General features: G+C 39.5%; 1 protein-coding gene across 1 annotated transcript in view; it reads left to right on the top strand.

Annotated features, from left to right (window-relative positions):
• Positions 1-476: 476 nt before the first annotated feature.
• Positions 477-24009, top strand: part of pacs2 (phosphofurin acidic cluster sorting protein 2) — a 28141-nt gene continuing 4608 nt past the window's right edge. Inside the window, exons 1-22 of the mRNA XM_069662425.1 lie at positions 477-558; positions 1553-1642; positions 2571-2696; positions 4146-4308; positions 4591-4664; positions 6509-6589; positions 7353-7412; positions 7524-7678; positions 8203-8293; positions 9489-9560; positions 9805-9929; positions 10746-10878; positions 11127-11231; positions 11413-11519; positions 11606-11760; positions 13330-13440; positions 13674-13782; positions 19837-19879; positions 21540-21582; positions 21770-21899; positions 22476-22696; positions 23117-23230. Coding sequence (XP_069518526.1) covers positions 505-558; positions 1553-1642; positions 2571-2696; positions 4146-4308; positions 4591-4664; positions 6509-6589; positions 7353-7412; positions 7524-7678; positions 8203-8293; positions 9489-9560; positions 9805-9929; positions 10746-10878; positions 11127-11231; positions 11413-11519; positions 11606-11760; positions 13330-13440; positions 13674-13782; positions 19837-19879; positions 21540-21582; positions 21770-21899; positions 22476-22696; positions 23117-23230 — 2362 coding nt within the window. The 5' untranslated portion in view covers positions 477-504. The remainder of the gene's footprint in view (positions 559-1552; positions 1643-2570; positions 2697-4145; positions 4309-4590; positions 4665-6508; positions 6590-7352; positions 7413-7523; positions 7679-8202; positions 8294-9488; positions 9561-9804; positions 9930-10745; positions 10879-11126; positions 11232-11412; positions 11520-11605; positions 11761-13329; positions 13441-13673; positions 13783-19836; positions 19880-21539; positions 21583-21769; positions 21900-22475; positions 22697-23116; positions 23231-24009) is intronic.

Genomic DNA, 24009 nt, shown 5'->3' on the forward strand with positions numbered 1-24009 from the left:
AGCAGCAGTAGTAGTAGCAGTATCAGTAGTGATAGCAGCAGCAGCAGCAGTAGTAGTAGCAGCAGCAGCAGTAGCAGTAGTGATAGCAGCAGCAGCAGCAGCAGTATTGCTTATAAGCCTACAAATCCACAGAAGTATCAATAAATCTCTGATAAGTTAAAATCCACCTATAAGATTAACTGGGCGAATGTTTTGGTCGTTTCTGTTTAAACACTGACCTCGCTCATATTCATCTGTTCAGAATGAGAGAATCAAATTAACACCTCCTGTGAGCTGTGAAATGATCACACCAGCACAGACTCATTCACCCTGATGACTGTGTTTCCTGACAGGATGTGTTTGGCTTCACTGTAAACTGTTTAATAAAAACACGTCTGCGTCTCTGCGTGAATGACTCATCTGTTTGTGCATATTTGATAAAAACACAGCAGAAGTAAACCTGTCTCCTCTCTCTGTGTGTCCGTGTTCAGGCTGTGCAGTCTGACTCTGAAGAAGCTGGTGGTGATGAGGGAACTCGATAAGGAGCTGATCTCTGTGGTCATAGCTGTTAAAATCCAGGTATGCTGCATAAACAGACATCAGGCATGTGCAAAGCTGGTACACGCACAAACACAAACAAAATATTTTGTCCCTGTCGTTTTGAGAAATTACACCTTAAATGCAAAATCTCAGAGGGAAAAGAAAAGGCAAGTAATTTAAGAACAAATGGTTTAAATGATTTCATTCTCATCAGAAAAATGGAAAACAAATCAAGATGTTAGAAACCCTTTTGAGCACATTTTTTCTGTGGCTGAAAATACGTCTGTTAACCCCGATGGACGTTATGGGCACAAGGATTTATTCTGCCTGTCGAACCTGTATTTAAATCACACCCTATTTTATATATGTGATAATATGATATAAAATGTGCTTTAATAGTTTAATTTACCATCAATATTAAGATACATTTTTCAGATTTATTCTAATGCTTACAGTCTATAATTATTATATATATTATTATTTATTATGTCACTCCCTCAAAATACAATATGATAAAAAAAAAAGTTAACGGCATAATTTTCACTTTTGCTTTCTTTTATTTTCTTTTATATTATCCATGCTGTTTAAGTTGTTTTAAGTCAACCATTTTTTAAAGTTGTTTTCTGTATGTCTTCTTGTTTCATTTCTACATTATAATGCTGTTTATTGTTGGGATTTTACGTTTTGTAAAGCAGGTTGTAATGTTAGTTTTGATACATACTAAACAAATAAACTTTGTCATTGTTATTATTATTATTATTGTACAGATAAGAATGAAAAAGATTTCTTTGTGAGTTAAAAATGAATGCATGAGAGGATATGATAAAGACAATAATTCAATAATTCGCTTTGTTAGCTTGTAATGCACTCTGAAGTACATGCTACTACATTACATGTTCTTAAACTGGCAACAACACTAATATAGCATTTTAAAATTTGTTGACTACTGTCTAATTATTAAAGCCTTGTACCTCTGCTGCAGTTTCCTCCAGGTGAAGAGCTCGCACTAAATTTAACCTTCTCTTTTTTACAGGGCTCAAAGCGGATCCTGAGGTCCCATGAGATCGTGCTGCCACCCAGTGGGTCTGTGGAGACGGATCTGGCTCTCACCTTTTCACTGCAGGTAGAAAAGAAAAATGTCACCATGATGCTGTTTGGGGAAAAATAAATGTTGGTTGCCAAATAAACAATATGTCAGTCCTTCCCTCGATGCTTTCAGACTTCTCCGGTTTGCCTCGTTCCTTATGAAGAAACTGCTGTTACATGTTGCTCTGCGAGGCCACCAGACTCCATTGACAAAAACAGTGAACTTACTGCAGAAACATGGGAGCTGCTGGTCTACCTCTGCCTCCAATGGCTAGTTTATCTATTGTAGTAAGGCAAAGGTGGCAAAATGTATAATCTCGGATCCAACAGAAGATATAAACACTAACAAACTAACCAAGCAAGGCAGCAGTGGACCAGCAACTCCCATCTCCTGTGAGGTAAATTTACTGTTTTTGTCAGGAGTCTGGTGGCATAGAAGAGGGCGATATAACAGCTGTTCCTGGTTTCAGAAAACCTTTTCACCCTTTAACAAAAAGGTATATCTCTGTAGGGACAGTTTTAATACCAATCTGAGCCTATTAGTGGCAAAAAAGCTTTTAGTGGACCGTCTTAAATCATCACAGCCTCTTTCATGGCTGTTGGCTGAAACAATCAATGGGAGCAAGAAAAAGAGGGATGCTAGGTGCTCACGGTAGCAAGTTGTTAATCAATGGGAGCAATTCCAAACATTCTGTATGTCTAAGTCATTTAGACTCCAAAATGTGTAAAAAAAAAAATAGGGCCAAGATTTAAAAATACTGTAGCTCCTTTTAAATTTGAAGATTAGTCCTATTAGCTACACAGTGAACACGTGTAAAAGGGTCAAATACTTGAATTTGTTTACATAAACAAATATATTGCATATCCTCTAACAGGGTCCTTAAAGTTACCAGTCATAACATCTAAGTATCTTATTGAGTCATTTATTTTTTTTCCTACTTTTTCTGTATTTCTTCCCCCTTCAGTACCCACACTTCTTAAAACGTGAAGGGAACAAACTGCAGATCATGTTGCAGAGGCGGAAGAGATACAAGAACCGGACCATTCTGGGCTACAAGACACTCGCAGTGGGATCTATTGACATGGCCGAGGTGCGGTGCTATATGACCTCAACATCATGTTCACGTTGGAAAATTTAATTCACCATGTTCACACGATTGTCATATTCCTCTACACCCCCGCTTAGAGTGGAAAGCTTAAATGCTAATGTACTGCTGTGTGTCAGGTAGCAAATTATATAAAGGGAATGTTACAATCGTGATCAATTTGAAAAGATAATTTTTTGTGAAATTCTGAAGGGAAATTGGGCTATAATTGAAGTAAAAACAACATAATTGATAACCCTTTAGCTTCATAGACACCGGCTAATGTTAGCCTGCAACCACTTCTTAGCTAACATTAGTGTTAGTTAGCTAACATTAGTTAACTACTGTGTTGTTCTCACTTGAAAAATGGCCGGTTGGTCTACTGGATTTGTACTCTTCATTTTCTTTTTAGTTGCGGATCAATCTGGAAGTCGTGAAATGATATAGATTTTGCCGCTAGCAGTTATGTTAGCTAGGAGGCTGTTGCATGCTAACAATGTCTGTCTGTCTGTCTGCTCTTTGAATCACGAAAAGACATTTTTATTGAGACATTTCTCTTCCAAATTAGACTCTCCTCTTTCTCAGAATGAACCTGCCTTGCTAAATTTGTCCTTACAGAAGTGAAGGAAACTCCCTTGCTTGAAGCTCACAGAGTGGTTGAATTTTTACTTAAGACGGCCATGTAGCCATGAATACGTGACTTTGTTCAGATGATTATTTTACAGTGCAGAGTTCCCTCATGGCTGACAAAGCTCTGTGGAGCTTATTAAGGTGACTTCTTAGCAGCTGAAAGAACATAAAATATATACTTTAGTGCCTGGGAGGAAATAGAAAAAAGAAGCAGAAAGACAGGGTTAGAAATTATTCTCACTTTTTTATCTTGATAAAAATAAAAAAGGAGCTCTTACACAACAAACCACAGAAGATACTGTGTAATATGCTAAAGGCTTACGAGGTCTAGCTGGAGAGACTCGCCCCGGTTTGGGGCTGTGCTGTCCTGACGTGACTTTGGTTTGATTATCTGGAGTTTTAATAAATTACAATCTTACTTAGGTGCTGTTGAGCAAGGCGTTTAATCATGGATTTTCCTGCTTTATTGTAAACTAGCTAGGAAACTACGCTACAAACAAAAGCCGAGGTACAGGTAGGCACTCCTTGAAGCCTAAAATTTGTCATTTAGCCAGTTTCACCATCTTGGTTTTAAGGTGCCAGAAAGGTTAGCAAATGCTAAGTTAGCAGCTAACATTAGCTAGATTCTCTTACTTATCTTACATACTTTTGTACATAACCTATCATACTTCTCTTGCTATGTTATCCTATTAGGCAGCCCTAAAAGAAAAAATGCAAGTTAATAGGTCTAACCATTTGTTTTTCAGTGTGAATGTTTCTGAAGGTTTGATTATTTCTTGTATTTGAGAAATTAAGGATCTAAAGAGCTCCATCTAACTCTTCCAGGTGATGCAGCATCCGACGGAGGGCGGCCAGGTTCTTCCTCTCTGCAGTAACCAGAAAGACATGCTGGGTAAGGTGGCCGAGATCTGGATCTTCTCCCTGTCCAGTCAGCCCATCGACCACGAGGAGGCGGCGCTGCATGGAGGACAGAAGATCAAATGCTCTGGTACTCTCAGACTCTCTGTGTTCTGAGGTTAAAACTGCATGAAGCTTCATAATCATCTAATGTGCTGAACAGAGCGGGATCACAGGGTTCAGGGTGTTTTTTCCCCCCCTTGCTAATCGTGCAGAAAGTGATTAAATTCAGGTATCATTCAGCTCTGTGTGCACTGTACATAACGTATATTTAGAATCTGGCTGCGTGTCAAGTTTTAAAGGGTCGTTGAAAAATGTATGAGGCTTCTATCTTCTACACTCTGCAGCCTTTAATCTCCCTGCTTGTCTTTAGATAACTACTCAGAGGAGGAATATGAGAGCTTCTCCTCAGAGCAGGAGGCCAGCGACGACGCCGTGCAGGGACAGGTGAGTCTGCATGGAAGTCACTAATGCAAAGAAAATGTTTAAGGTCGTGAAGTGAATCGATTGAACTCCTCCTGGTCAGATTGGTTAATAATTAAGCGTTAGGTCTGGGCATGAGGAATAAAAGAACATCGAGGCAAACTAGTCGAGAAGCCCCTCAAAGTTTGAATAATCGATTTAGAAGACCCAAAATCAAATCACATTTTCTCAGTCAAAATGATATATTTTTTAGCTGCATCATTGTACACAGAGCCATAGCAGCTGTTAAGAAACATAGTATTATACTTAACCGTCAGTATTCATCTTCTATAAGGTTTTTATTTGACTATATTACTTTGCTTTTTCAGGTTTGAACACGTTAACAAACAGAAACTCTATTTATATAAAAAGGAAAAATACATAAAAGTACGCTAAACAATATTACAACAATGAAGGCAAAATAATAAAAAGATCCAAATAAAATAGAAATAAGAAATACAAATCTACAAAGACAACAAAATAAAGAAATGGAATAAAAGCTGCATGAAATACAGACGTGTCCTCTTCTGAAAAACACACAGACCCAGTGATTAAAACCTGTAAAATACTGAATGAATATGTGTCTTGTTAAAAATAAGTGTTTCTCCAACATTCTTCCTTGGCAGACACAGGAGGTCAGGAGGGGCTGCGAGCTGAGCTGTTGCTAGCTTGTTTGTCTTAGCTAGCTTGTTTCTCTCTCTCAGCTAGCCTGTTTTAACGTTAGGATTCTGAAAGAGATTGTTGTTTGTGCGGTTTTTATCATGAGCTGAATTATTTACAGAGATCTCCCTTTCTCCAAAACAAGCAAAAAACAGTTTAAAGACTGAGTACAGATGTGTTCCTCTCTGGCAGACACTGGACGTCAGGAGGGGCCGTGTGCTGAGCTGCTGTTAGCTTGTTTCTCTCAACCAGCTTGTTTTAATGTAGGATCGTGAAACTGATTGCTGTTTGTGAGGTTGTTATCGGGAGGTGAATTATTGACAGAGATCTCCCTAACCCTCTTTAAAACAAGTGAAAACCAGTAAAAACACTGAATATAGATGTGTTGTCTCTGGCAGACACTGGACGTCAGGAGGGGCTGTGTGCTGAGCTGCTGCTAGCCTGTGTCTAGGTGCTAGCTTGTTTTTAGATTAGGATTCTGAAAGAGATGGTTGTTTGTGAGGTGTTTACCACATCTGAATTATTTACAGAGATCTCCCTCTGATCTCCAAAACAAGCAAAAAGGCTGAATAAATATGTGTTCCTCTAACGTCAGGAGGGGCTGCAAGCTCAGCTGCTGCTAGCTTGTTTCTAGATGCTAGCTTGTTTTTATGCTAGGATTCCGTAAGATATTATTGTTTTGGAGATTTTTATCAGAAACCGAATTATTTCTGAGGTCTCCTTTCCCCCATACAAACGGACCTGCTGAATAAAAACAGGTAACATTGACTTAAAAAATTACACAGAAAAAATCAGTTTCTCTTTGACGCTCTTCGGGGGGGCTTTTGGGAGTTAAGCTAGCTTTCTAACTTTAGCTTATTAGCTAAAAAAATATTCGACGTTTGAGTAAATTATGTAGTTAAAAATGACTTGAAGTCTTGAAACACAAAGAAAACTGTCGACTGGAAATGTTTTAACGTCCCCCTGACAGCCTGCACTTTTTTGAAAACTGCAATAAACCTGCTTCTTACAGGTAAATCATGAGACACATGTAGGAAAAAAAATTGTGATTTGAACAGCTGAATCCGATTTAAATGACATAATTCTGAGTCATGTACATCCCCACATAGAAGTGCATTGACTTGTTTTTATGATGGCTGTATTTTAACTAGGCTTCTCTTTGTTTTCAGGATCTCGAGGATGACGAGTATGATGTGAGGAAGCCAAAGAAGCAGAGGCGGTCGATAGTGAGGACCCCCTCCATCACCAGAGTAAGATACAAAAAACAGGAACACAAGGAGGCCGGCTTAAGAATGAAGAAACAGCATATTTAAGTCATTTTAAAGCAGCCATCATTATTAAGAATCTTTAGGAATCTTTAGGAATGTAGAATGGGCGAAACCACGAGCTGTTTGTACAACTTTCTCCACAGCTATGGCGCCAATTTCAAATATTATTGCTTCTATCGACTACAGAGAACACCAGCTTTGACTGACAGAGGCTGTTACCAGGGGCGAACTGCTCCTTTAAAATGATTTTATATTTGGAAACAAAATCTTTAAGTTTTTATTAATTTGCATGCATTCCTGAGTATCTTTCATCGAACCCCTTTTAAGCATGCTGTTGTTCATATATTGAATCAAATACAGCTATAGAAATCATTGTTAGCATATTCCAAGCTGTCACTGCTGTTCGAGACAAACCAACCTCAAATAACACATATTAAAGCTGCTTCATCTGCAGATCTTAGCTTAAATAAGAACTTGTTTTTGCTCAGAGGTTTTTGTGGTTTCATGCGGCTCAGTGAGCTGCAGATGAAAGCCCAGAAAGCAGATGAGGCCTGATGTTGCTTGATTATTGATTTACATGAGCACACGCAGCAAAATCGATACTCAGCCGACCCTGCAAATGTATCTACTGCCGGTAAAATGAGTAAAATGGAAGAGCTGCTTTCTCAGTATTGGATTGCTGAGAGCTCTGTAGGAAATCAGAACTAGGTCACAGACTGACTGTGTTTGCTCTCGTGTGTTTTAGCAGCAGAACTTTAAGCAGCGAGTGGTGGCTCTGCTGAAGCGCTTCAGAGTTTCAGACGAGGTGGGTGTTTCTGTCTCCTGTTGCTCTGGGAATTCCGACTCCTCTGGAGCTGCTGAAGATGTAATTCCTCTGCCTGTGTGTGTGTTTGTGTGTTTGTTTGTACGCCTGCAGGTGCTGGACTCGGAGCAGGACCCTGCAGAGCCTCCCCCGGAGGTGGAGGAGGAGGACCTGGACCTGGACAGTGTGGAGTTTGAGAACCCGAGTGACAGCGGCCCAGAGCTCGATGACGATGACAGCGTCCTGAGCACACCCAAACCTAAACTCAAGTGAGTAATGAGTGATTTATTTGTTCAGCAGTTGCCTTATTGGGGATGTTACAGGTTAAATAATGATGGTAATAACGTTTTAATGCTGCAGAAAAATCAATTATAAGACTAAAATTGCAAAGAAGACAGAGTTCTTTTCTATTGAAGCCGGGTAGCGTTATAACCTTCTTTCACCTTTACCCCAGAGAGCAACAGAGCGACACTCTGATAGTGATTACAATTGCTTTCCCGTTCGAGGCTGACTTACCCTTGGGAAGGAGTTTCCGACATATTGCCTGTTAGTACTTAGTTGTACTCCAACAGTTAGTATTGCATGTCAATAAAGAAATGAAAAGAATGGTTGAAATTAAAGCTGCAGATGTTCAGATATCCTGACTTTAGTTCCTAGTTCGACACGAGCTCTGTTAATGCTGGAATCTTTCGCTTAAACAGTGAAGCTCTTCACACTTACGTGTGTGATCTGTTGTTTTTGGTGTAATGAAAGTACATGTTTACTTAACGTCAGACTGTTTCTTGTGTTTCAGGCCATATTTCGAGGGTCTCTCCCTCTCCAGCTCTCAAACTGAGATTGGCAGCATCCACAGCAGCCGGAGCCACAGGGAGCCCCCGAGCCCGGTGAGTGACATCCCTATAAGACAGAAGCGCCTTATACCAGTTCAAGGCAGGATTATCTCACCTCTGTTACGTTCCCTCTTCTCTGTAAAACGCACTGAGGCAGAACGGTGGGGCAAAGTCTCTTAGCCGGCATCGGAGGTAGCAACAGAGATGTAACAGAGGCACGATGCTATGCTACGTCGTTAGCTTCTGTGAATCCTTGTAATCTCAGCTACAAATTCCGCCCATCTCCATCCGAGCAGCGCTCGAACATCGTTCCAAATTTGTCTGCGGCGAGTTTGATAAACGGACTGAATGAGTAATAGATACAATAAAGACCTAACCACCGTAACATCTTCACTGTTTACTAACCCTGTCTCCGGCGTGTTTGTGAAGTCAGACGGTGACGCAGCAGAAAAAAACCAAAAGGAGTAAACTTCACTGGCAATGGGAAAAAAGACAATCGGCATCTATAAGTGGGTCTTCCTGGGTCTGAAAAACCTGCGTCCGCACGCTAATTTCAGTGGGAAAGGGGTATAAATAAACAGCGGAACAGCGCTGTGTTTGTATTTGAAGCATGCGCTGTTTGTTTTCACCTTGTGCACGTTTTGCTTCCACAACACCGGAACGCTGTAAGAACACAGGCTGGGCTGCCTGTGTTGCTTGGTGCAATGTAAAATGGCGAAGGCTGCATGACGGCGGAGCTTCGTTTCAGCGCTGAGGCGGAACCGCAGTGTAACGAGGGCTTTGGTAACCTCAGCAGAGATGCAGTTTAGTTTCTGCAGATTTAAAACAAGGAACTTCAGTTTCAATAAAATCTGCCTTTTCCACTTCTTCTCTGATTTCAAAGCAACCTCGTACATTTACTTAAACAAACTGGGTTACCACTGAAACCAGTGAAACAGCGGGAAGCCGTCCAGTCTAACCACTGAACTGCACTGATGGCTGATGAGCAAATCCACTGGGGCAGAAAGGCGATAATTGTTCTGCTCGAGGGCATATTTCACCAAGTAGAGAAGAGTAAAATTTCCTTCATTCAGCAGGTTCAAACCTGTTATAATATGATCACAAGCCTGTTTATGGACCTGCAGGGCCTCTGTTGAACCATCACGAGATGTTTAATGAAAAAATGCTTTACTTTCTGTGAAAATAAAAGCCCCTGGGGTTCCTTCAAAACCAGATAATCTTTATTATTCTTCTCACCATCTCATTCCAGATTGACCCAGACAAAACAAAGTGCGGTGGAGCCAAATTTCCAGATGACAGTGTGTCTGATAACGTCCCTTATGTGAGTATCAACTCTGTAATGATTGCCATGTGATCTTTCTGGATATGCACCTGATCACAGCACGACCATGAAGAGGGCTTATTTTTGCTACTGGCAGGCTCAGATTGTTATTTTACAACATTACTGCAAGGAAAACTCAATGAAAGTCAAGGCATTGAAGATGGGTAAACGTGTGGTTTTGAAGGGAAAAGTGCATAAACACGTCTCTCAGCTCTGAACTCATCAGCCCGTTGTCTTCCCTCAGGAGCAGCCGGAGGCGGTGACTCCGACCACGGAGCTGGAGATGGACAACATGGACACGTTTTTAGAGAGGCTGCCACCAAGCGGCAAAATGACCAAGACGGAGTCTCTAATCATTTCATCCAACAGGTAGAAAGTCCACTACTTTCCAGCACTGATGTATGTCTGCATGATGTTTAGGGTTAATAACGTGGCCATATTTTTTTATTTTTCTTGACCCATGTTTATACAATTTGCGCCCAAATGCTCCTGATCAAAGTCCATCTACTAAAAGTTTTAGTCTCTACGACAGGCTCAGATTGTTACTACAAGTGTCTGACAACATTACAGAAAGGATCCCTACAGAGATGGACCTTTTTGTTACAGAGGAAGATGATTTTTTAAAGCTAGAAACAGACGTTACGTCACTCTCTTAAAAGCCACCAGACTCCATTGATAAAAACATAATTTTTTTACAACCCAGAACACAGGAGTTGCTGCTCTACTGCCTGGATTTGTTAGTTTGTTTGCATTATCGTGTGACCTCTCTTAAAAGGTGCTCCTGTGGTCTGGGGGGTAAAAAGGCAGTTTTTGTCAATAGAGTCTGGTGGGTTTTGTGAGAGAGTGATGCGATGGCTGTTTGTAGTTCCAAAAAATCAATCAATCTTCCTCTGTAACAAAAAGGTCCATCTCTGTAGGGATCCTTTATGTAATGTTGTCAGACACTTTGAATAACAATCTGAGCCTGTCAGTGGAAAAAACAAGATCTTATATCGGACGAACTTTGAGCCCTAAAGGATCACCTTACAGCCTAGTCATATGCTGCCTCAATCAAATCAAAACGTTTTTGTACCTTTTCGTCATTCAGACCCCCAAAAAAGGTCAAATTAGTGCCCTTGTTTCAAAATATCAGAATTTCCCCTTTAAATCTCTCTGATGGAAATTCTCTTCCTCTGCTGTTTGCAGGCAGGAACCTAAGTTGGCGGGGAGGCGAGGCAGGAGCACGTCACTGAAGGAGCGCCAGGCCAGCAGGCCACAGAACGAGAGGGCCAACAGCCTGGACAATGAGAGGTCCATGGACACACGCTGCCACCTACAGGTAGGAGGAGAGAACTGCAGGATTATCAGAACATATTGTACTAAAGCTTTACAAAGTTCTGGAAGCAATTTTACTAACACAAAACACCAGTTAATATCACAGACTCTTTACAAACCATGATGTGTCATCATTTTAATCCACCGCAAACTTCACACATATTATCAAACATATTTTATAGTCCAAAAAGTCTCAATGTGGTCCTTATTCTAACCCAAAGATGTATTATACTTTTATTCTTACCTGCCTAGATCCCAAGAAAGACAGTGTATGACCAACTTAACCACATCCTGGTGTCTGATAACCACCTCCCCGACAGCATCATTCTCATCAACACGTCAGACTGGCAGGGCCAGGTAAGAATACCTGCACAAGAACATTGTAATGGCTCCCACTTTCCTAAGCTGGTAAGCTAAGTTAAGCTGGTAATTAATGATTTAACCAACAAACTGATGAGATGCTTTTCATAATAAAGTCACACATGTTTGAAGTTTAGTCTTTGCCGCTCATCTGTGTCTTCTCCTCCTCCCTTCGTAGTATCTTTCAGATATGCTGCAAAACCACCACCTACCAGTGGTCTGCACCTGCACCACGGCCGACATCCAGGCTGCGTTCAACACCATCGTCTCACGTATACAGAGATTGTAAGGCTGACTCAGTGTGTTGACTTTGGCTGTCTGTCTTCTCCCATCATTTATATTCACTGTGTCACATTTATTTTCTTTCCCAGTTGCAACTGTAACTCCCAGACGCCCATTCCCATAAAGATCGCAGTGGCCGGAGCGCAGCACTACCTCAGCGCTGTTCTGAGGCTGTTTGTGGACCACCTCTCCCATAAGACCCCTGACTGGCTCGGATACATGAGGTTCCTTATCATCCCACTAGGTTAGTGACACCTTAAAGCTAATGTTGCTCATAAATATACATAAATAGAAGAATAATTCAGATAATTTTCTTCAGTTAAAATCAGAGTACAAGTCCTGTTACTTAGCAAGTTACTTAGCTACTTTCCCACCCCGCAAACTTTTATAATAAGCTGATGTTGCCATGTCTGTGAAGGTTCTCAGTCATCCAGGTCATGGTAATTCTAAGCTTAATCCAAAAGGCAACTGGGCTTTGTCACCCGAAAGGCTCCTTCAGCTCTAACTGACTGGTGGGCAGAGCTAGAAATATAAGCCTCTGTACAGAGGTTTAAGCTTAGACTTAATGTTGCCATGGTTACCTTAAACATGCATCCTATGCAAATAAAATGAAATAAAACTTTGTAATTTTCAGAAGGAGACCTTTTGTCAAGGAGTACGATCCTTTGTTTAACCAGAAACAGCAGCTCTCTTCATAGCCGCCAGACTCCATTGACAAAAACAGTCATTTTACCTCGCAGCACATGGAGTTGCCGACGATCAGTGAGTTTGTTGGTGGTATTGTGTGGTGTTTTAAACGGGGGCGGACAGTAATGAAGTAAATTTACTTGAGTACTGTGCTTAACTGAGTTGAGTTGAGTAATTTTTTGGGGGGAAACTTATCAATTTTACTCAACTACATTAGAAAGACAAATATTGTATTATTGACTCCACTACATTTCTATGAATGTTCTCGTTTCTCTTTTGATCTGAAGTCAGCTGATGAATTTTATTTTATCTTCTCAAATCCAAAAGACAATAACAAGTTTGTGTAGTTCTGCGTGCGGTTTGTCTCAGTGGTGTTGCCGTACCCGTACCTCGCGTGTCTCCATGGTTGTATGTAGAGCAAACGCAGAGCAAACGTCACTCAGATCAGGCACTTCATTTAGTGCTGAGCACCCATAGCCATAATGTTTTCTCACTGTGTAAAGCCGGGCTGACATTTTCCCCGGTCATCAGGTATTTTTGGTTGTTCGTATTATTGTTCCCATTATTTTGGAGCTGCAAATCTGGAAATCTGTAGCATTTTAGTTTTAAAATTTGAATACTTAAGTAGTTTAAAAGCTTAAAAGTCATAATTTGACTGAGCAACTTTCACTTGTATTGGAGTAACATTTTACCAGGAGTATCTATACTTTGACTCAAGTACTTTGTCCACCACTGGCTTTAAAGGTTTAGTTCGGTTCTGAACTAACGTGTGTTGCGACGTGTAACGAGGCAGCGGTAGACCAGCCAGTCCCGTGTTCTGCAAGATAAAAAATTACTGTTTTTGATAATGGAGTCTGGTGGCTTTGAAAACAGCGGTCTAATGACTGTTTCTGGTTAAACAAAGAACTTCCTTCAGTCTGGGTCAAAGGTGGTGTTTCCTTCAAACTCTCCTCCGTTCACGGCTCACTCACGTTACCAGCTGGTTAGTCGTTTCAGCCCAGCTCTCCTGCTTCACTTCGTCCTCTTAGTATTGATCTCATTTGTTTGCAGGGGTATTAATAATTAAATCTGCACATTTAAAGATGTTCAGTGTATGATTTTGGCTGTTTTTCTTTTTTTGGTTCAGGTGCACATCCTGTCTCCAAATATCTCGGCACTATTGACTATCGATACAACAGTTTGTTCCAGGATGCAGCGTGGAGGGACCTGTTTCACAAGCCAGAGGCCCCCGTCGTTGGTGGGTTTTTAGGTCTTTCAACTTAATGAGAAATAAAACTCTTGTTTTGTAGTTTACAGCACTCTGAAGAGGACATCTACATCCAGGACACCTGGTCATTTGTGCTTCTAAGTTACAGGGTTAAGAATTAGAAATCTAAAAATCAATAAAAGAACATTGTTTTTAATGTGTCTGACTGTATCCAGGTGTAAAGTTAGTAGTAGAGGGTTGATTTATTGCTGTTTCCTGTGCAGTCCAGGAGAACCCAGACGTGGTGTCCAGAGTAACTCAGTATATGGTGGGGGCCAACGGAGCTCACCAGCTCCCCATCGCAGAGGCCATGCTCACCTACAAACAGAAGAGGTATGTTTTCGATTGTTTTCAGGCGTTCATTCTCATTAATAGACAAAAAAACAGACCTGACACAATTACATAGTGAGCTGTAAAATTGGGGCTTTAAATGTGTCATAATGAGCCACAATAAGAGTTAAAGGTTTGGTCAAGTCGGAGGTTTTCATCTAACTAAAGCTTCTAATGCTTTCAGCAGTTTTTCAAAAGGGGGTTGAAATGTTCTGCGAAAGATGCTCTCTATGAACAAAACAGGTGATACATTAGCTGGCTTTTTAAAATATAAGTTATATATTTTTGGACATTATTTAAAAATTCAGGTAAACTTTTAGTTTAGCGTTTGTTTTATTTTAGTTTCACGTTTGGGAATTACGCTTTTTTTGCTTTCTGTCCAAGAGTTGGATAAAATAATGTATACCAATGTCAAATTGAAAGTGGTAGTTTTATATTTAATCTATAAACTAGAGTTGGTTTAGCAGGACTAGAACTGAATAATATCATTAAAGCATTTGATGTTTTTTTGTGTAAGTAGGCTAAATAGTTACTATACTAGTTGGATAAATGTTGACTAAAAAATATAATATTCCCTATGAAATGTAATGGAATTGTGCAGAAAAATTTGCAGAAAAACATCATATTTATGTACACTATTTGAGTACATTTTCTTAATTTACTACTTTACTTTATTTACTACTACTTACAGGGTTTTATTAGCAAAGTTTTAGCTTGAAATGTGTAGGATAGCAAGATGGCTAGCTTGGTTAGCGCTGATTCATTGCATAAAATGTATTTATAAATCACAATTTTGTACTCATCTCCAGTAAATCTACTACATTCAAGCAATGAGTTAAATTCATAACAGTAGGCTTAACACAGTGATTTAAAAGTTACTGACAATGTTGTAGTAGCAACACATTGACAGCTAGCTTAATGGAATTAACAGTAAACCCAACACAGTAGTAAAATAGTTAATTACGACATTGTTAGCCTATTTAGAATGTTTTAATAGCAAAATGTTAGCTTGAAACAGGTAGGTTAGCGAAATGGCTAGCTTAGTTAGCACTTGATAATGCTAATCCATTGCAGAAAAATGTCAAGCACTGCAGTAACCAGTAACTGTTAGCCCAACATAATAGTTAAGTAGTTACTTGCAATATTGTAAGTCTACTTAGAATGTTTTACGTGCAGCGTGTTAGCATAAAACAGGTAGGTTAATGAAAGGGCTAGCTTGGTACGCATTAAACTGATAGCAGGAATACATACAAAATCACATATCAGTACTTATGTAAATCTACAACATTGAAGCACTGAATTTATAACACAGTAATGTAATTTATCCTTAGAATGTTTTAGTAGCAACACACACATTAGAGAGCAGCTAGCTTAATGTGATTTCTAGCTTGGTTAGCATTAAACTGGTTTGCAAAAAAGAAGTACTAAATCACAAATCAGTGCTCTTTTCCAGGACATCTACTGAATTCAAGCTCTGAGGTCAACCAATAATGGTTAGCACAACACAGTAATGTCATAGTTGCTTACAGTGTTGTTGTAGCAACCATATTAGCTTGAGACCAGTGGCTTAATGAAATTGCTAGTTTGGTTAGCATTAAACTTGTTGAAAAAAAGAAGTAATGAATCACAATGCTCATTTCCAGTATCTACTGAATTCAAGCTCTGAGTTAAATCAATAACAGTTAGCCCAACACATTCATGTTATAGTTGCTTACAGTGTTGTACAAGCAACAAATTAGCTTAACATAGGTAGCTTAATGAAAAACAACAGCAAAGGAAGCAAGAAGAACATTTAAGGCGTGGATAAATGATGTTTACCAATATTTTCTCTTTCACAGATCTTAATGGCGGCTGTAGTATAAAGATGTCCGTTAAGCTGCCATGGAACTTTGTTAGGAGCGGTTGTTATTAGCAACAGAATGTTCAACTGAAACCAACTGTTTATCGTTAGCTAGTTAGCTAAGTGGTGAATGTATTCAAATGTTCAACCCCCTTTTGAAAAGCAGGTTGAGGTAAAGTTTTCACTAATGTTGCTGAGTTTGTGTGGGCACTGTTGGTGTCTTGTTAACATCACTGTCTTTCCATCACTGTGTCTGTGAATAACATGGTTTATCTTTGTGTTGTATTTTTTCTTTTCTGTCTTTAAAGGAAAAAGAGCTTTCATTTTGATTTTGCAGTAAGGTATTGTGGTCGATTGAGTTTGTTTCTCACGTAGCTTGGTGATTCATGTGCTTTCTGTGTGTTGGAGCCATTTTCCCCTGAACCCTCTGAGCATTTTCCTGGAGCTTGTCACTTTAACAGCTGCCTAGAAAAGTTTCTATTAACAGTTTGAACCATAAACAGCGAAGATAAGATGCAACTGAGCTGTGGCCTCAATAGCTGAGTAAGAGCAAGAGCACACAGATATGGCAGTGGGAGACTTCTTGAACTAATTAAAGCTGCACAAGGGCAACATTTTATTTAGAAGTCAACTTTTGTCAGTCTAGAAACGAGGGAAGCAACACGACACTGCGGCTTTGAGCCTTTAGTCTTATCTTTTTCAAACAATGTGAAAGTGTTAAAATTCTGGGGGAGATTTGTGTTGCAAGCAAAGAAATAAAAAAATGTGTCTCCCTGCCTCTCATTGAGAACTAGCAGTGCTAATGCTAATTTCATGCTGCAACTTTAATTGCCAATGCTGCAACTCAACAGGTACCTTGGTTTTGAAATCGTAAACATGAAATAGAGAGTTGAAGTGAAACCACAAGATTCAGGCTCATTTGCAAAATTAGTTAAATAGCCACTGACTTGTTTAACTGCGCTAATATCACAAGACAAGTTTGCAAGAGAACCCTTTTCAACTATTTGTCAGACATCTCGCCTAAGTTTGAAAACAGTTTTAATATTAGTTTATTCAATATTTTTGTTTTTAGTGGCCTTTAACAAACACCGTTTCCCACATTGCCTAGACTGTTGCAAGCTAAATAAAGCAAAAGTCCAAGTCATAGCCTGATAGTTGAGTCAAGGAGTCTTGGTTAGCTCAAATATTCTTTTGCGTTTCCAAAAGGCCAATGAAAGGACGCTGAAAAAGTTAGCTAAGCTAAGCACATGCTGGCTGTAGCTTTGTATTAACTGTGCAGACATAAAGTGGGATTGCTCTGCTCATTTTTGTAAATATGAATGTTTCTCAGTCCATCGTCTGTGCGCTCTTGTTGAGAACATTATTATTCCCATCATTAATGCCAATTCTCCTCCAAACAATCCTCCCTGATAAGACATCAGAGGACTGACTGGAGGGTAAGACGTGCTGATAAAGTGGCAAGAGACCAAAGAAAGCAGCTCTGTGTTTCCTCCTCTGGAACTTTTCTTCTGTTTCGTCCTCCCTGCTGTTTCCTCTCCATCACGTTCTGCTGGCCATCCATGTCTGTCTGTTATTTGTACCAGCTAGAATAGAAACCTGCACACGGTCACTGACATGACAAAAGAGTGACTTTTTTAACCTTTATGTTTATTATAATTTGACTGTTAGTCGTTTGACCAATCATAGTCGTCAGTGCTACTTGGACTATTTTAAAATTACACTCATAGATTTTTTTAATGTTTGCACTTCACTTTATTGCTCAATGCTATAGTCTTAAAACGTAACTATATTTTACAGGAAGTGTTGCAAAGTCTTTTTGGAGCCATTTGCAATTTTTTTGACATTAACAACATGTTTACAATTATTTGTTTTTGATATAAAACATCCATTAAAGAAAACAAATTTACATAAAACGCACTTTTAAAATGAAAAGCTTCCCTGTTTTCCCTGAAATCACTTCCAGATTGCATAAATCTCTCTAAAGAAATGCATTATTTTAATAGTTTAGGAAACGATGGGCCTTTAAAATAAAGTGTTGCTGTTCTTTATTTTGGCTAAAGCATTTTAGAAATATTCCCAACTTTACAAAAACCAGAAGCATTTATGAAGCTTAAAAAAACAATGTTTCAAAGGGTCTTAAATTAAAACAAGGGATACAAAGTAAATGGTACCTTAGTTGGAAAGCTAATAATAATTAAAAACATGAATTCACAAGACAATATATACATTCTCATACATTCTGTAAGGAAAACAAATCTATATGTTAAAGATGATACTAACAACTCTTATTTCTCGCAGCTTTAGAACCTAATTTTGACAGAAAAGCAGAACTAGATTTGCCTCCTATCTGAACAGGGCATGTGTTATATCCTTAGCCCACATCCATCTACATGGATTGACATGCATGTGCCTCTATTATCAGATAAATTGCACATCTAATGATAATTCCGGTATTCTTAAACCTGGGCTTTGTTTTTTTATATAAAATTTGGTGTCAAAGTGACTAATAGGTACTACGATTTTGGAGCTGCTCCAGGAGATCGCTTTATCGGGCAGCTATCAAACAGGCAGTAATGGCTGCAAAGCAACTGTGTGTGAAGTGTTTCACGTTCTAAAAGTTCTTGTTTTTCCACTGACAGGCCCAGACTGATTTTCTAGGTGTCTGACAACGTTACAGAAAGGATCCCTACAGAGATAGACTTTTTTGTTAAAGGGTAAGAAGGTTAACTTTACCCAGAAACAGCTTTTTCATCGCTCTCTTTTAAGCCACCAGACTCCATTGACAAAAAAAGCAATTCTACACACAGGAGTTGCTGGTCTTCACCTGCCTCAATCAGGGAGTTATTTTGTATTGCTCTGTCATCATGTTGTTTTAAATGACTAGTTTGGATCCAGCACAACAAAATAACATAAACTTAACCAACGAGTTGTGGCCGCTTGAGAACATCACCTCCTGTGTTCTGTAAAGTGAAATTAATGGTTTTGTCAATGGAGTCTGGTGGCTGTTAAGAGAGTGGTGTAACTGCTGTTTCTGGTTAAAAAAGAAGCATTTACCTTTTATGAAAAAAGGTCTATCTCTATAGGGATCCTTTCTTTAATGTTGTCAGACACTTAGTGAAATAAACAAGAACTTTTAGTGGTAAGATTACATTGCAGCTATTACAGCCTGTTTTGCAGCTGCCGGATGAAGAAATCGACAGGAGCAATTCCAAAACGTCTTGTACCTTTTAGTCATTTAGACCCTAAAATATGTAAATGACAACAATATGTAGGGCCCAGGTTTAAAAAGGTGGATCAAAAGCATCAGACAGAAGCCATGTTTTCTGTCAGAATCCATCCCTGCAAGGCGAGATGAACATAAAACACTCACATACCAGTCAGACATCCGGCTCCTTCCCTCTCCAGCTGCTCTGAGGCCGACCACAGCAGAGATGTGTTGTGTCGGGCAAACAGAAAGTGGCCTTGATGACGTGCAAACTGTGACCCACTGCAGACTGTCTTCTCTCTTTCTCTCCCCTCCTCCCGTAGTCTCTCTGTTTCTTCCCTGGGGGGGCGATGGCAGGTTTCTTCAAGGCAAGAGCAACAACCTTTCACATCATGACATACATTTTAGAAAACGTAGACGTAGAACCATTCAGGCTATTTTTCTGGTCGCTGCCGGGAAAATAGTTCATGGAAGGCTTGTAGTGACGCACTCCCGGAGAAGTGTTGGATGTAGGTTGGTGCTCTTCCTTCTCATCCACTTCTGTATGACTCTGTAGTTGAGTTTCTCCTCTGATGGACTTGCTGCCTCCTGAATGCACCCGGTTTGGTAGATCCAGCCCGTCTCTGCAGTACCTGGATGGCTTTTTGTGTGTGTTTTTTGGAGGCCTTAAATTGGCCCGATAACTTGCATGCTTCGCTCTCTGCTTCTGAATCGGTCATTGTGGAGGGTTAAAGCAGCAGCAGGTGCAGCATGCTCTGTTTCGGTTGTGATATCTCTGCATTCTCTCTCCAGTATTTCCAGATGTGAATCATCGGAAATCAAAAGTCCTTCTCAAGTTCCTTATATTAGATCTCAGTGGTACTAACTCTTGATTCTTTAAACTGTAAATTTAGATTTCCTTTAGATTCAATCAAAATATTCATCTACATTAATTTCTTCCCATAAATCAAAACATATTGATTCTTTTCTCGCCTCCTTTTTTAAACCTGAACTCTCTTCTGCCGCTCCACAGCCCTGACGAGGACTCGTGTCAGAAGTTTATCCCTTTCATTGGGGTAAGTAGCCTCTTTATTTCACAGTTTGCCATAAATATTCTGTGTTTTGCTGGTTTCTTTGTCCAACCAATGGTGCTCATTGTTAGGCTGCGACCTCTAGTGGCCATTGTAGTTATAGCAAGTGAAAAGGTGGAAGTAAGGCTATGTATTATAATTTGGAGGCGACAGAAGTGTCAAACAAACAAAAGGGATTACAGTTCAGGAGAATCAGTGTTGACTTATTTAAAGTTAGACTGACGGACTTTATTGATCCCAACCTGGGAAACTGGTGTGTTTCAGCAGCAGGTTATCAGAGCAAATACAGCACTGGAGAAAATAAGTACAAAATAAATATCTCTATCACTACAAGAAAGAAATATGTTCACCCAGAAATTCCATACGACAGTAATAAATTATAGCCTCAACGATAGTAAAATATATAAAATATAATATATTTTTGTTTAGATTGTAGGTTTTTTAGATTCTGTTTCATCTCAGATATATATGTGTAAAAAACTAAGAGTGTACAGAGGTGTCAATGTACACAGTTTAAGTGTTTCTAAATGTGCAAATTTTAGAAGGCAAGATCACTCGGGCAATTTCATGTATGTAACGTCACATGTGTAACAAAACATACATGCATAATTGACCTTACATAACCAGGGTTCTTATTTTAACCAAATCACAAACTTGTTGTAAACTTAACCAAGTCGTTTTGGTCCCTAAACCAAACCAAACAATGCCCGTTTTAAAACATGAACCTCATGTTTTTGGGGTTGCCCAGAGGGGAAAGGGGGGTTTTCTATAGTTATTTATTATTTTAAAACAATTGGATGCAAGTTATTTCAACACTATTTAAATTTATTTTCCTTGAATCCCATTTAAAACACACAAATTACAGCCTACCATCTGTTTTATCCATGTCAAGTTTGCAGTCCTGCTAGCTACCGGTGCTGTAGTTGAGCTCAGCCTACGGTAACGTTGATTGTTGTGAGGATGGTGGCTGCACTGGCGATCATGACTGCGCATGTCCGAGACGAAGCTTTAGCTAGATTATAGCGCCATCGTCTGGGTAAAATACGTAACACAATAAAATACCTCTGAGTTTATACTGGTATATAGGACACAACCCACTTTTTAGATGGAAAAAAAATGATTAGAAGTGCGTCTCATACACCGACTTTTACGGTAATTTAGGACACTCTTGGGTGGTTGTATCGGAGGACAAAGAAACATGACCTATGTGTTGTACTGGTTGGAGGATTGTTGTGCCATCTCGACCAGGTGTCTCTTTAATAAAGAGATCGTAAGGGACTTCCTGTTTTAATAAAGGTTAAATATAAATAAAATCATGAAAAAACAATCATCTAAATGAGAAGAGAATACTCTTTTGTTTGCATTTTGCCATCCATGAATGCAAACTATCACAAGACTCCTAAAACATTCCTTTACAGACAACACCGTCATTAATCTCCAACAGTTATACAACCAGACCTTCGATTACACGGCAGTCACATTTTATGTGTCAAAATTCCATAATTTTCCAGACTTGGAAATCACTAAAAATGTCATTCCAAACATTTCTGTACTGCATATGAACGCGGTACAACATGGGATGAAGAAATTGTTTGACTCTGACACAACTTCAACAATTCTTTCCTCTCTGTTTTGAATCCTGCAGATGGTAAAAGTCGGCATCGTGGAGCAAACATCTGCAACGTCAGGCAAGTGATGAGTTTGTTGAAAGTTCTTGACTTTGAAAAGGATAAATGTAATAAATCAGTTTACAGAGTGTACATACTAACCTGCACTAAAGTACCTTCAGGTTGCACCTGACACATCTACACAAAGGCTGCTCGTATGACGTAAATATATTTTTGAAAGTTAATGGCCGCCTGTGTCCTCCCTCAGGAGACTCTGATGATGCAGCTCCTCTGGGCTCCTCGCTGCTCTCCTCCACTCCTCCTCAAGTATCACCCGCACTCAAAGAGGCGTCACCCACCCCTCCCTCCTCTCCCTCTGTCAACTTCTGTGCTTACAGGTATGATGTGATGCATGAGGAGCTCATCTGTCATCTGATCTGTCACGATATTGTTTTTTTCTTACAGGATAATTGACTAAATATGTGGAGTTTTGTATGCAAAGATTTAGTTATGATAAAGGATATTAGCTAACATATGTAAGATATATTGATTTTGTTTGCTTTAAAGAAATAGTACAATATTTTGGGAAACACACTAACTGATGTTAAGATTGATACACATCTAATGTCTGTACTGTAAATATGAAGCTACAACAGCAGCTGGTTAGCTTAGCTTAGCATCAAGACTGGAAACAGAGGGAAGCAGTCCACAGGTGAAATAAACAACCTGCATTGGTTGTATTTTCAGATTTACCCTACATACATAGTAGTTGCACTAATTACCTTTTTAAATTATATATTATACATACTGTATATATTTTTTTCAGTTGTTGAATCATGCCTAGAATATACAGGAGTTTTCTGTTACTGCTTTAAAGTGCAATCTACTCGTCATATTTTAGACGATTCCTGAACTCCTATGTGAGTAAAAATAAAGTTTACACAACACCCACCTCTCTTATTTTCTCTCTGTAGTTCTGCAGGTCAGGCGGAGCTGATGGGGCTGCAGGTCGACTACTGGGTCGCTCCCACAGAAAGGAAGAAAGACTTGGAGAAGCGGGACTCCTCCTCCAAAAACACTCTCAAGTGCAATTTCCGCTCGCTGCAGGTCAGCCGGCTGCCACTGGGGGGCGCTGAGCCGAGCCCCCAGCCCACCATGTCCATGACTGTGGTGACCAAGGAGAAGAATAAGAAGGGTAGGCTGCACTCTTTGGATAACAGTAATGTAACACAAAGTGCGTCACATAAACAGAAAATCAATAAAAACTATATAATCAACCCGTCGCACAAAAAGGTAATAAATAAAGAACTCAGTAAAACAGGAAACTGAGGAACTGTGGAAACGCCATCATGTATGTGTGATGAGGAAACACAGGAGGTGAGATAAAGTGTTAAAAGTCTCTATAGCAAAATACTAGAATAAAATAAAATGGAAGAAATAAATAAGCTAATAAAAAAGTAGCACTTATACTTCAGTAAAGAGTCTGAATACTTTCTTACAGCCGACCTCAAACTTTGCACCACAGTGCCAAATGTTATTTAATCCCCATGAGAGCAGAAAGATTGTGACCCCTCATTAACTCACAGCGTGCGTCTCTGCTGTTTCCTTCTGTCAGTCATGTTCCTGCCAAAAAAGAGCAAAGACAAGGAGGTGGAGTCCAAGAGTCAAGTGATCGAGGGCATCAGCCGGCTCATCTGCACTGCCAAGCACCAGCAGACCATGCTGAGAGGTACGACGTGTCCGCAGCACAGCCACCCTCAGAGGGATGTTTTTCTGTTCTGGTTCATCTGCCCGACAGTTTAATGATGTCTGGAAAAGTTGATTTTCACAGAGTAAAACTGAAGAAACACACAGAACAGCGAGATTTAAATTAGAAGTAAAAGAAGGAAGAATGCTTTTATGATAATCTGCTGAGAGGAAGGTGCCTTTATGAAACAAACAATAATCTGTACTGACAAACCTCTGCTGTAGTTTAAACTATGTGGTTAATGCTGCACTGATTAGCCTCATAGACACATTAGAATTAAAGGCTTGTATGTGGTTTTTATTTTAGTAAAAGTAGCATTACTGCTGTGGAGCAATACTTCATACTTCTTATACAAGAATAAGAAACAGAATCTGAAATTTACTTCAGTTAGAGTACAAAGTATTCAGCTTAACAACATACTTAAAGAACCAAACATAAATTGGATTGATATTATGTATGCTTTAACGTGTTCAACACTTGATGTTTGCAGCTGGTAAAGGTGGGGCTATTTTGGGGCCCATACTTTAAGTATGTTTTATATCATACTTTATGTACAGGGACTACATATTATGGATGTATAAGGATAAATTGATACAGCGTCAGAGGCAAGGCCCAGTTCATTCCTGTTAAGCTGCTCTGTGGTGCAAAAAGCCAGTAAAGTTCAACTAATTTACCCGATTCTTTCACATAACTTCTGCATCATTTAAACTGTTGGAGGAAAATAACTGCAAATGACACAACAAGGCCGAGCACACGCAGAG

Source organism: Semicossyphus pulcher, unplaced genomic scaffold (genome assembly GCF_022749685.1).
Source record: "Semicossyphus pulcher isolate SPU_LCO1_2020_fin unplaced genomic scaffold, fSemPul1.0.p SCAF_14, whole genome shotgun sequence".
Lineage (NCBI taxonomy): Eukaryota > Metazoa > Chordata > Actinopteri > Labriformes > Labridae > Semicossyphus > Semicossyphus pulcher.